This window comes from Eumetopias jubatus, unplaced genomic scaffold, assembly GCF_037043125.1.
Source record: "Eumetopias jubatus isolate StellerSeaLion01/CBP00866 unplaced genomic scaffold, mEumJub1_p1.0 scaffold_1, whole genome shotgun sequence".
Lineage (NCBI taxonomy): Eukaryota > Metazoa > Chordata > Mammalia > Carnivora > Otariidae > Eumetopias > Eumetopias jubatus.
Window position 1 is genome coordinate 110,409,614 of NW_028274807.1, and position 14,031 is coordinate 110,423,644.

At 40.1% G+C, this 14,031-nt stretch overlaps 2 protein-coding genes across 5 annotated transcripts in view; one reads left to right on the top strand and one right to left on the bottom strand.

The window, feature by feature from the left end:
• P2RY12 (purinergic receptor P2Y12) overlaps positions 1-8,864 on the top strand; it is a 59,422-nt gene extending 50,558 nt beyond the window's left edge. For 2 of the 4 annotated variants that reach the window (XM_028103067.2, XM_028103068.2), the window contains exon 2: positions 457-3,178. In XM_028103067.2, coding sequence (XP_027958868.1) covers positions 457-1,458 — 1,002 coding nt within the window. In that variant the 3' untranslated portion in view covers positions 1,459-3,178. Of the gene's footprint in view, positions 1-456; positions 3,179-8,555 lie in introns of those variants that run through there. The other 2 variants (XM_088025762.1, XM_088025755.1) reach the window with 2 other exon arrangements.
• Positions 1-14,031, bottom strand: part of MED12L (mediator complex subunit 12L) — a 312,204-nt gene that overhangs the window by 92,040 nt on the left and 206,133 nt on the right. The window lies entirely within an intron of this gene.

Below are 14,031 nucleotides of genomic sequence, written 5' to 3' on the forward strand. Positions count from 1 at the left end.
AATTTCAACTTTTATTATGAGGGGGCTTGCTTATAAAAGAAAGAAAATATTCAAGGGGGAAAAAAAACGCTTTAAGGTAGACATTCTAGAAACCATAGATTATGAGCATAAGGAACTATATAATGTGCAACAATCTGACATGAATTATGACTTCTTAAATGGGTCTTATTTTACTGCATGTTAAAAGTAGCACTTACAAATGAGGTAGAACCTGTTATTTGGGTTTCATAAGGGTGTAAAAGTAATGGTACTATTACAAGTTCCAAAACTGTAGTACATGTTTTAAAAAATTCTAGCTAGAAACAACAGGTGCCTTTTCAACTCCTCTACTGAATGTGATGAGTAAATGTAAGGGGTTAATACGCTATACACCTAAAGTCTGCTTTTAAAAAAGTAGCACTTCCAAGTGATGAAATGCTTCTTGTTTCCCTTTGTGTATGTGTTTATCTGTAATAGCTGACACTGGAAACCATGAACACCACAGTGATAAAGGGCTTCAATGGGTCTGAGCGGTGCCCCAGGGACACGCGGATAACGCAGCTGGTGTTCCCAGTCACCTACACAGTCGTGTTCTTCTTTGGCATCCTGTTGAACACTCTGGCCCTGTGGGTGTTCATTCACATCCCCAGCTCCTCCACCTTCATTGTCTACCTCAAAAATACTCTGGTGGCTGACTTGATAATGACACTCACGCTTCCGTTTAAAATCCTCTCCGACTCACACCTCGGACCCTGGCAACTCAGGGCCTTTGTGTGTCGCTTCTCGGCTGTCATCTTTTACGAGACCATGTATGTGGGCATCATACTGCTAGGCTTCATAGCCTTTGACAGATGCCTCAAGATCATCAGGCCTTTTGGAAAATTTTTTGTCCAAAAACCTGTTTTTGCGAAAATGGTCTCGACCCTCATCTGGCTCCTTTTGTTCCTCATCTCTCTGCCAAATATAATCTTGAGCAACAAGGAAGCGACGCCGGCATCTGTGAAAAAGTGTGCCTCCTTGAAGGGTCCCCTGGGGCTAAAATGGCATCAAGTGGTGAACTACACATGCCAGTTCATTTTCTGGACTGTTTTTGTCCTGATGCTTCTGTTTTATGTGGTGATTGCAAAAAAGGTATACAGCTCTTACAGAAAGTCCAGAAGTAAGGACCGCAAACACAACACAAAGCTGGAAGGTAAAGTATTTGTTGTCGTGGCTGTATTCTTTGTGTGTTTTGCTCCATTTCATTTTGCCCGAGTTCCATACACTCACAGTCAAACCAACAGCAAGACTGACTGCAGGTTGCAAAACCAACTGTTTATAGCTAAAGAAACAACTCTCTTTTTGGCAGCAACTAACATTTGCATGGATCCCTTAATATACATATTCTTATGTAAAAAATTCACAGAACGCCTACCATGTATGAGAGGGAGAAAGATCACAGGATCAACCCAAGAAAATCAAACTACTCAGACAATATAACTCTAAGCTGATAATTTTATCATGGCTACGTTCTATTTAATCGATAAGACTTCAAAAGATAATTGATTTGGAAATCAATTTCAAGCAATGAAAGAAAAACAGATGAGACAAAGGTTTTCTTACATGTTATTATTACCCAGGTTTACAGAAAGGATTATATAAATTTTAATTCCACGTAGATCGATTGATGAGCAGAATGAAGTATTGGTCAGAGAATGCAACAGAAAGCAAGTGACCACTAGAGGTCATCTTTTTGAAAGCATTCACTTACATATCGGAAAACATTATGGATAAATGTAAATTACTAAGGACCTTCCTTCCAAAACACCTTCTCACATTCTTGTACAATACATAATTCATACAACACTACTGCTTTTGGGTCCCACAACTGTTGATACTTGCTGATTTAAAAACAAACAAACTTGAAAACCCTTTGATGAAAGCTGAAGCTAGTGGTTGAAAGGGATGCTAGATATGAAGCATCTGGGGAGTTGAAATAGGGTCAGAAAATCCTGAGAAAGCCTGGATGAAGGAATTTCTCCTTACAAAGAGCCTCTTCCAGTGTCAACAGTACTAACATTCTTTCAGTACTCTATGCAAGGCAAAGACCATTATTAAGCCACATAAAATATCATACTGTAGTACTTTGCATGCCTTAAGTATGCACAATTTAATGGCAAGAATACAGGACTGATATTCTCTGGAATTCTCCCTCTGCCCAGCAAATACTCTAATGGTGGATGAATATGCCACCTACTCAACAAAGCCTTCCTGGGCCACAACCTCTATCCTCCTGCCTCACACACTAACTACTGCTCCCACTGTCTGGGTATGTGTGAGGGCCATGGTGGTAGATTTCCCTTTGCTAGTTAGTGATACTCCTGACTGCATCCCCAAAAGATGGTTAGGATTCTTTAAGAAAGACAACATGTTTTAAAGACAGAAACCACGTCATGTTTTCTTGGTACCTCCCACACTATTCCATGCAGACCATGAATTACAAATGTTTGAAATACAATTATGTCATTGTTGTGTCATTCTTGGTACATTTATGGATGGAACTGCTGAGCCACAATCAATAGCATCCATACTGGGAAATTTTGCTAAGAATGCTACCTGTTGGTACTTCCCCTCCGTATCTCTTCCTGAATCCCTCTGTGCTTTAAAAAAGCTAAAATGTGGTTATCTAGAATTGTGGACATGGATTTATATCTTCTAGAGAAAATGCACAAAGTATTCATGCTCTGTAAATGTGCCGCTGGCTCCAACATGATTATCATAGGTGAAACCCCAACCTCTTACCAGGTTCTCCAAAGCCCCGAAGGCCCTGGAATTTGCCCACCTTTCTGGCCTTATCTTCTAACTGTGCTTCCATCCCTGGAACATTACACTCTTATGTATGTTTCTAACTGTTAGAACATGCGTTGCTCCTTTTTGCCTCTGGGCCACTCACTGCACACGTAACTCTCCCTCTGACCCATCCATGAAATCCTAAGATGCCATCACTCGGTCCATGAAATCTCATCTGGTCAACCTCCCACCACCATCTCAAACCCAATCACACCCTCATTGGACTGTTGTCACACCTCAATTATTGTACTTATCACACTGCTTTGTAATTACTTGCCCACACATGTATCTACTCGTTTAATAATTTGTGTATATTTTTGGGAGCAAAGATGTGTCTCACTGTGCAATCAATAAATATTTGATAAAATAATTCAAGCTGGTTTTATTTTTACATGCTGTAAAAAGAGGAAGCCAATTCTCACTGATGTTTCTATTTTCAAAAGGTGATATAAATTTATTGAAAACTCAAGCTCTTTTTAGTTGCCTTCCTATAGAGCATGTACCCAGGGTCCTAGGTGTTGGGGGTGTTCCTTGGTTTGCTAGTAAATGAACATGAAGAAAGCAGAATTAATAAACATTACATGTGTAGCTTTGGGCTAATGTTTATCAACATTTCACTTTTAAAGCTATAGACAAAATGCTTTAGCTATGTGCTACTGGTTTTGGTTAAGTAAAATCTGTAACTGTAGCATATTACAATCTCCGAAACTCTTCAAAAAATACTCTTAATGTCTGATTTTCTGAAATAGAAGAATTAAATCATGGTAACTGTTAGAGATGTCACTAAATCCACATTGCCTTTACTAAAGTACATTAAACAATCACATGTAGACAATAATACTGTATTATAAGTAACTGCATCTTGATAATATACACAATTTTTTTAAAAAAGATCTTTCAAGGGGCCCCCGGGTGGCTCAGTTGGTTAAGCATCTGCCTCCAGCTCAGGACATAATCCCAGGGTCCTGGGGTCAAGTCCTACATCAGGCTCCCTGCTAAGCAGGGAGTCTGCTTCTCCCTCTCCCTTTGCCCCTCCCTCTGCTCATGCTCACTTGCTCTTTCTCTCTCTCTAATAAATAAAATCTTTTTTAAAAAGATCTTTAGGGCACCTGGGTGGCTCGGTTGGTTAAGCGACTGCCTTCGGCTCAGGTCATGATCCTGGAGTCCCGGGATCAAGTCCCGCGTCGGGCTCCCTGCTCAGCGGGGAGTCTGCTTCTCCCTCTGACCTGCCCCCCTCTCATGCTATCTCATTCTCTCTCTCAAATAAATAAAATCTTTGAAAAAAAAAAAAGATCTTTAAAGATAAAATTTCCAAAATTATGCCTGCCCTAAATACAAATATTTAATTATATTATAGTAACATTATATTCAAATGCTGAGTACCTGATGTACAGAGTGAAATAATCTATGATGCACTTAGGGAATGGGCATATTAAAGCCACCTTAAAATCACACTCACAGGGGGCACCTGGGTGGCTCAGTCATTTAAGCATCTGCCTTCAGCTCAGGTCATGATCCCAGGTCCTGGGATCAAGCCCTGCATAGGGCTCCCTGCTCTGCGGGAAGCCTGCTTCTCCCTCTCCCAATCCCCCTGCTTGTGTTCCCTCTCTTGCTGTGTCTCTCTCTCTGTCAAATAAATAAGTAAAATCTTAAAGAGAAAAAAGAAAAAAAATTTTAAAATAAAAAATAATAATAAAATAAAATCACACTCACAGAATGCAAAGCAACCATTTGAAAACAACTTTCCAAACTACCCATCACAAATACTAAATTCTACAATGCTTATAGAATGAGATGCTATACCATAGCCATTAATGACAGAAACAAGAAAGCAAAAAGAAAAAAAAAAATACTTAGCTTTGATATAATCTGAGCTCCGAACACAAATAAGGGCTTTGTAAAAAGTTAAATGTAATTATTTTTACTGGATGTAAGCAATATGAATATAGAACACATGTTAAATCAGTAGTTCGCAAACTGCTGTGGGGATCAGAACAAGCTACAGGGATTCTTCACACACAGATTGCTAAGCCCACTCCCAGAGTTTCTAATTCAGGAGGTCTGGGGTGAGGCCTGAGAATAAGTTTGCAGAGGATACTGATGCTATTGTTCTGGACCACACATTAAGAACTACTGTGCTAACTGCTCCTTAAGGTTCATATTGAGAACTGTGCATACTGTTCCTGGAGATTCACAGCATAGCCTTCTTGGACATGAATGCAAAGGAGTGGAATCGGTCAATAGGAGACAGACAAAATTGTTATTAAGAGAACAGGGCAGATTAAGGTGACAGGCAACAGTGAGGACTTAGCTACCTGGAAAGTTCATGCCCAACTTATGGGGGTTTCTACTGCTCTGGGCCAACTACTGGCACGAGAGGGATTTGGGGCCCAGGGTTGCTGGCTAGTAGCAACAGAAGAACTGACCGGGTGACAACAAAAGCAGTGCATACTACTTACTATTTACTATGCATTAGGTAAGTCTACCAAGAGTTTTCAACAGATTGTCCCAGTTAGTAATCCCAGGAAGCGATGAAGTGCTATTGTGATCTCCATTTTAGAGATAAAGAAGTTGAGAAACAGAGAAGTTAAGCAACTTACATGGGGATCCCACAGCACATACACAGCAGAACTAGGACTGTAATTCAGACTCTGGCTTCTGAGCCCATAATCGTAACCACTATATTTACCACCTCAGATATTCTAATGTTCTCAAGAGAAATCGTAAATCCTGTCTCCTATAGTTCCTGCTGTTTTCAAAACTTCCGTAGCCACCTCCACACTCCTTGACCCCACAAAAACAATATGTTCATGTGTGGGCCATAACTAGCTCAGACGCTGCCAGGTAATTAGCTCTGACCTAGAAGTGAGCGAGAACCTCCCAGGACCTTACATAGGCAGCTTGCAGTCACTACTGAGTACTTGCTATGTGCCAGGCACCATACTATGTGTTCTACAAGGACTATCACCTCTCTGTTTCTCACTCCAACCCACGAAATAGATACCACAGGGTTTCCTGTTGAGGGCAACATAAAAAGAAAACTGAGACACATAGCAAAAAGATACCTTGCCCACAATGTGCATGACCTGCCAGCAAGCAGAGGCACAGCTGGAGCTAAAACCCAGGCAGGTGGCCTCAGGCCCAATGCCTCAATAGCTCTGCTACACCATCGGACAAGTTCCTCAAGGGTTGACATCACACCCCAGCTGCAAGGATGGTAAGGAGGTGGCTCCTGAAGAGGACGGGAGAGGTCTCGATACAAATGAGGTCCGCAACCTCGGGGGTTTGAGTGGTTCAGCCCCATGAGTATATCCAACACTCAACAGGTCTTGAGAAACATAAAATCCCAAAGAATGGGTTCACTGATTCACTGAGTCAGTCATGCCTTCAGTGCAGGGCCCTTTGCCTCTCTGGAAGGACACAATGGTCAGGCACACATCCCACAATGAATCCAACTGTGGAAACAGTATGAGAGACATAATTCACTCACCATAAAAACTGAGAGGAAAATGTAGCTAACTTCAAATGGAGAAAATGAGGAAGGGCTTGCAGGAGATGACAACGTGAGCTGGACCCTGGGGGAGGACACAGAGCATGCGAAAGGGAATGCAGCCAGGCCATGAACAGCTTGGAGGAAGACGCAGCTAGGGGTGGAGAAAGTGCTATGGCCAGAGCACAAGGGGCCATGGACGCCAGAGGCTGCCTGTGGACGTAGAAGATGAGCCTGGGAATGGAGCATGGGAGCCTACAGTAGAATGCTGTGGTGTTGTGTTGGATTGTAAAGACTCCTCAATGAGCCATGGAAGGGTTCTGAAGTGAAGAACTACATGCTCTTTGCTTGTGCTTTAGGAAAATCAATTTGCCAATAATAGGATGATTATAATTATGGATTGAAGGAAGAGCCATTGAAGATAGGAGGTCAATTACAGAAGTCTTCCATCTATGCAGGCAAGAGCCAGGGGGAAAAAACTGACAGACTTTACAGACATTTTCAGAGACAAAGGTTTTGAGTCCAAGACCACTGGAGAATAGAGGATTATATGTAAAATGTATGTAATTAATATGCAAAATTTATTTTCAATGGGGTCCATAATCCCCACACTACCCCCTTACAACTGAGATTCATTGCTCTGAAGACTGTTAGATTGAGTAGTATGTTGGATCATAAAGGAAGGGCAAGAAGCAGATTCTGGGTCTGATTAAAGTCTCAGAAATCTGGGTCAATAAATCTAGCCAGTGGAGACAAAATATGAATCCAGGGCTCTGAAGACAGGCAGATCAGATGGCTAGGGGATAATTTTTCTGACACAGTGAGAGACGAAGGAATGAGCTGAGCATCCCAGAGTCCCTGCTGCACAAGTGTCCTGGACAGAACAGACAGAAGAGATGCCTAGAATGTGGAGTTTAGGGGGTGGAAGTTGGGGGCTGAATTAAAAGGAGCAACAGGAGATCTCGTATACTGGAAACTAAGGAGGAAGTAATAGTCAACAAAATCAAACACCCTAGAAAGGCCAAATGTGATGAATCTACAAGTATGAGGTCAGTGGTAACACTGAGGAGAAGGTGGGGTAGAGCCCAATTTGTAATGGGAAGTGAGGGACTACAAGCAACTCTCATCTTGACACAAAGGACAAGTCAGTTTACAAAACTTTCAAGGAGAAAAAAACAACCACTGTTATATTACCTCAGCTTTTTCCAAGGGTTTCTAAGAACAGATAGAGTGGCCCCTTCCTATGCAGGGCAGAGTGAATATGCTCCACGTGAAACAGCAAACAGAGCAGAAATGCAAACACATGGTGGGTATAACAGCATGACCATGGACATCTAGCTTCAGCCAGAAAAATGGGTATGCCAAAACTTCAGAAGTTAGTATTACCTGGGTTTCTGATACCTAGCCTAATCCCCCCTCACCCCACACATTCTAGTATAAAGTATTTGTAGGGAAAGCGGGGGGCGGGGGCAGACACCAAGTGGTAGGGATGGGAGTTGAGAACACAGAGAGAAGTTATAAAAGAGAAAAAATGGATAGAGAAGAGAAAGGAAATTAATTTTAAGACTTACAGTAAAGTAGCTAAACTAAAAAAAATTTTTTTAAAGATTTTATTTATTTATTTGATAGAGTCATAGCGAGAGAGGTAACACAAGCAGGGGGAGTGGGAGAGGGAGAAGCAGGCTTCCTGCCGAGCAGGGAGCCCCATGTGGGGCTCGATCCCAGGACCCCGGGATCATGACCTGAGCCGAAGGCAGACGCCCAATGACTGAGCCACCCAGGTGCCCCTAAACTAATTTTTTTTAAGATTTCTTTATTTTAGAGAGAGTGTGTGTGTGAGCAAGTTGGGGGGGTGCCCCCACGCAGGGCTTGTTCCCAGGACCCCGAGATGATGACCTGAGCCGAAACCAAGAGCTGGATGCTCAACCAACTGAGCCACTTTTTTAAAAAAAAAATTCCATTTCACACTCAGCATGTGAATTTTTGCCACTTCTATAATAAAACTCAAACTGACAAATGTAACATCTCAAGGCATGGTAATTAAAATGCCTGCCTTTATTTTAAAAATCAGCTTAAACACCAGATGCTTGTATGTGACTGTACTTACTGGTATCCATCTTGAACAATTTGACCTAATGCATATCTGAATACTTATATAGCTTTTTAAGAATATTGTTATTTGTGCATTAAATTTATATCATATAAACATATCACTTAACACTTTTTTCCCTTTTTACTCTATTTAACTCTGTAACAGAAATTCCCTATAATCAAAAATGCCTGAACTAGAAGTAAATGAAGCATTAACCTCTATGCGGTGAACCTTCTGAGACCAACTCTCTCCCCCTACATATCCTGCTCTGAGCTTCTACAGTGTCCCACCATGTCAGACTCGAATAAGCTCTTCTAATTTCCTCCTTTTCAGAAGGGAAGGCTGTCAAGAAAGAACATAAAAAGCATTTCAAGTAATCATCAGTTCATCATTGAAGAAAAACCAGGAGTTTTCTAAGGGCAATTAAAATATTATGGACTTACTCTTACTTCTAAGTTGAGGAATGTTTTCAATTTTTAATCATTCCAAATTTACATTCAGACACCCCCATTCATTCAGTCACTCTGCCTCTGGGAGAAAGGAGCGAGAGAGGGAGAGGGAGAGAGAGGGAGGGAGAGAGAGAGGGAAAGAGGGAGGGAGAGAGGAAGGGAGGAAAGGGGGGGGAGAGGGGGAGGGAGGGAGGGAGGGAGAGAGAGAGAGAGAGAGAGAGAGAGAAGCTACTGTTAAGTACCAACGCGTTCTAAACACTGTAAGAATTCTCCTGTATATTATCTCATTTAATCTTTACAGTATTACAAGGTAGTCATCCCCAAGCTTATTTTCTAGAAGAAGAAACAGATTCAGGTACATTCAGCTACATTCAGCTACACTAATGATTTGTCCAAAAAAAAGGGGGGGGGGATGCGGCTGAAATCCACCTTGGAGTCTGTCTGACCCCACAATTACTAGGCTCCTGTCATGGCCTGACACTGCCTCAAGCAAAATTTCCAAAGTGAGGACATGGACTAAGTAGCACAGCACAAGGCAGAGTATCAATAGGAGGTCAGGAGTCATACACAGGCATATCTCCAGACTCAATCTCCAAACCATCCCTTCCCTCTAATCAACCATTACACATGAAGTTCTCATACCAGAAAAAGGTAAGTGCTTTATTTAAAGCAGACCTAATAGATACAAATCATTTCAAATGACAGATTAAGCACAGTAATTCAAGCATAGGGACCTAAAGATACCAATCTCAGCAAGGGAACATTAAAGGGTTTGTAGTAATTATACTCAGCACAAATTCACAGCTATTGGATGTGAGCCACAATTAGAGTGACTTTTGTATACAGAGAGATTGAACAGTAAGATGTGAGGAAGATTTTACTACAATTCTTGTTGCATGTTCTGGTTCCACGTAAAAGAAATGGGCACTCAAGACAGATCAACTTGAGCTATTAGATCTCTGCTTGTGTTTGTTTTGTAGTGAATTAGTGTATTACAAATACTAGCAGGGGCACCTGGGTGGCTCAGTCAGTTAAGTGTCTGCCTTCAGCTCAGGTCATGATCCCAGGGTGCTGGGATTGAGCCCTGCATGGGGCTCCCTGCTCAGCAGGGAGTCTGCTTCTCCTTCTACCTCTCCCCCTGCTTGTGTTACCCCTCTCTCGTGTGCTCTCTCAAATAAATAAATAAAACCTTAAAAAAAAAAAAAAAAAGACTAGAAAGCCTTTTGTATGCAAAGGAAAATCATACACAAGGGAGAAAGGACTAGAAGACCAAGACAAGCCTTCGTAATGCATTTGTCAATGTCTCACACTAAAAAGGTGGGACATACGAATAGGGTAAAGGTAAAGAGTTCTTTCTAGGTTTTAGGAAGACTTACCAATAATGATATCTAATTTTTATTCCAAGATCTTAGAAACACATTCGCTCCTTGAATGCTTGTTTTTAAGACTTTATTTTGAAAAATCAATAAGGTTGTGGGAATTCTCATCTAAAATTCTGTAATTAAATCAGAATCCTCCTTTTATAGAAAAATGAAATCAAGAAAAGTTGAGTGAGTTATCCAGTATCCCAAAGAAAATGAGAGTTTGGATCTACCAACTTTGTGATTCTTGATCCATGAATCAGGTCTTTTTCCAAACAAGATTATAGATATTCTTATTTGACTTCAAAATCCCAAACTTAGTCTAATATAGATTTCAGGATAATACATCCAAAGTGCCTCAAAAACATTTTGGGGCACCCCTTACTACATATCCTACAGAATGGACCCTAGCAAATACAGAGCAAACCAATTTTCAAAAGCCAGGAGGACTTTTTTAAAAAGTAAAAAAGGAGAGAGATTGTTCTAAAGATTAAGAGCCTAAAAAAGACAGTAAAATCAAATGCAATGTGTGACCAGTGATTGAATGCCACATCAAAAAAAATAGAAGGGTATTACTGGGAAATTGCAAAGTTTTAATACAGACAGAATATTTTAAAATATTACTGCTTCAACATTAATCTTGACTGATAACAATATTGTGATTAGGTAAGAGAATATCCTTGTTTTTTAGGAAACACATGCTGAAGGAGTTAAGGGCAAGACATTTGTCACAAGGACTACAACTTCAAACAGGTCCCCCCAAAATACTGGGGGGGTAGAGCATATGAAAAATGTTAAAAGTGTGTAAATTGAGACGATACTTAGTTGCACTATTAGCTCAGTCTGTGGGTTTAACATCTTTAAAAAATAATATTAGAAGAAAAAAGTCACCTTTAGTAAAAAATGAAAAAAAAAATCTTTTAAACATTGTAGTGGTGAAGAATCACAAACACATAATCCCAGGAAGTTGTCTTGTATTCAAAATAAATTTGGGGTTTGTAATGGCTAAAGCAGTATTATTAAAAGAGCTTCCCTGCATTTAATAGGATCCCCCAATGAAGCAGCAAGATAATTATTGTTACAAAGTCTCCTGTGGCTTTTATGAAATGTGAGACTTGCTATAAAAATCAGCAGAAAAAAAATTATGCAGGTTAACCTTTCAGTGATTTGAACAATAATAAAGTTATGGGTTGTTTTTCAGCTGCTCTTTTCATCAAAGCATTACACTTTTTTCGTGACTAAACGTGTACTACTTCCCTTTTTGAATGTTAAGTAAGACTGGTTTGAACAAGTCCCAACTTGAGACTGGCATGATATGCTTCAAGACAAATGCATAAAGGCTGCCTCATGCTAACTTTTTCATTCCTAGACTAAATTTGCATCACAGGCCAAAGCTTTTAAATACGACAATCTATTATGTTCCTAAGGAAGGGAAAAAACTCTTCCAACCCCAGCCCACCTCCAGGAAGAGAGAGAGCCACCTACTGCACTGAATGGACACGGGGATAGGAGCTCCTTCCCTCCTCTGTGAGATCTTTATAAAAAACCAATATGTACAATGTCAAGGTGCTTCATTGTACAGGAAAAACTGGAGGTCCTTACACTGGACAGGGATTTTCTTTACCATAAAAAATTAATATATTTAGTTGGCCCTAACAGGACAGTCAACCCAGGTTAAAAAAGGTATTAAAATTTAAGGTACATAACAGATATGCCTTTATTCCTTTAACAGAAGCTTGTGAAATATTTCTCCAAATAAGGTCCCTAATATGATTTCACACACATGACTGGAAATTTGGGATGACAATCCTCAAAAGGTATAGGGAAAGCCTTTGTCCACACAGTTTTAAGAAGGCTACAAGGTATGTTCTCTCTTTGAATTGACACTTTTAAGAGTTGGCAGTTGGGGGGCGCCTGGGTGGCTCAGTCGTTAAATGTCTGCCTTCTACTCAGGTCATGATCCCAGGGTCCTGGGATCAAACCCCACAACAGGCTCCCTGCTAAGCAGGGAGCTTCTCCCTCTGCCGCTCCCCCTGCTTGGGTTCTCTCACTGTATCTCTGTCAAATAAATAAATAAAATTTTTAAAAACAATTTTTTAAAGAATTTTTTAAAAAAGGGTTGGCAGTTGGTTATTTTGACAGGTTGATTTCACATCATTTACTATTTATGGATCACAGTGACAAATGGCAATAAGCTCAACCCAAAAATGACAGGTTTCCAACTAAGGCCTGCAAGGCACAGACTTCCTCCTCAGGATGCAATAAACTGGCTTCAGTCTTAAAATCAAAATCCCTGGGGAAGAAGTATAAAAATGGTACAAAGCAGAATCAAATCTAAATGCAGAATTGTTTGTAAATCTGGCAAATTCTTATAAGATTAAGCCACTATTAAGTTGCCTAACTTTGTCCAGAGACTTTCCCTATGGCTGTCTACTTACCTATAACTTAATCCACCCTAAACAGAATGGAATAGAGAACCATTAAAATGGTAGTTGTCTGTCTGTTTAGGAACAAGCAATAGAAGAAACATAATTTTGATATTCAACTATTAGTATTTAAATTAAATACATATTTGTTTTTCTGTACTAACACAGAAAGAAAACCAATGTGTGTGTGTGTGTGTGTGTGTAAATACATAATTTCTTTAAGGTATAAGTAAACACTAAGTAATTCCTATTATTGATTTGTAACTTCAAAAAAAGATACCACCTTTATTATTTTCATTTATTTTCACCCATGAGAGTAACAGGTTTTGATTCCATTTGGTGAAATTTTATTTACTTGTTTGAATGTTGCAAAATCTTGCAAATCTTTTGAAGATTTTTATCTGCAGTTCTAAAATTAATTACAAATAAGAAATTAATTGTAAAGAATTTGATTTGATCATTCAAGAAATTGATTTGATTATATAAATTTATTATGGGAAGATTTTTAAAAAGAATAAAAGTTGTTTTGTCTTTTTTTCTTTTTAAGACTATTTATTTATCTGAGAGAGAGAACACAAGCAGGGGGGAGAGGCATGGGGAGAGGGAGATGCAAACTCCCCGCTGAGCAGGGAGCCCAACGCAGGGCTCTATCCCAGGACCCTGGGACCGTGACCTGACCCGAAGGCAGATGCTCAACCAAATGAGCCAACCAGGCGCCCGTTATTTTGTCTTTAAAAATGGAATTCAAGGGATTGGGTGAGAACTCATCCCCACAATAAATTTATTTAAAGTATTTCAAATACTGACATTTGTGTATATATAAAAATAGGTCTACAGATCTCATCAGATTCTTGAGTAAGCCAACAGGTTTCCAATGTTTTCAGTCACAAGTATAAGCACATTTCAATTTTAGTTTTTGAACAGTAAGCAGAATAATATCTTAAAGGATTTGTTTTTCATAAAATATATTCTGATTCCTTTTAATCCTAGCTTTAATCAGCAGAAAGGCTGTATGCGTATTTTCTAATTAGCAATAGGAAGCTCCTCCACCCCCCACCAAAAAAAAAAAAGACAGAAATGACCTAAACACTAGGACTGATTTAGTGATTTAGTTGGGGCCAACCCCAACCTGAGACCTCATTTCCTCCTCCTTAAACAGTCCTCCGGCATTCTGAGCTCCGGCCCTCTGTGTTCCCTTCAGGTGAATCACCGTCTGATTCTTGCAAGTTCAGGAAATGCTCTTCCCCAGTCTACAAATCTCACCTGCTCTCAGATGTGAGTCACTTACGTTAGCAAGAAAGCAAGTTGCTCCAGTTGTTCGGAGCAGGACAATCTGAAAGGGTGCCTCAAAGGACACTCTTAAGGGGCCCAGGGGGAGAACCCACTTTCTCCGACAGGGGAGAAA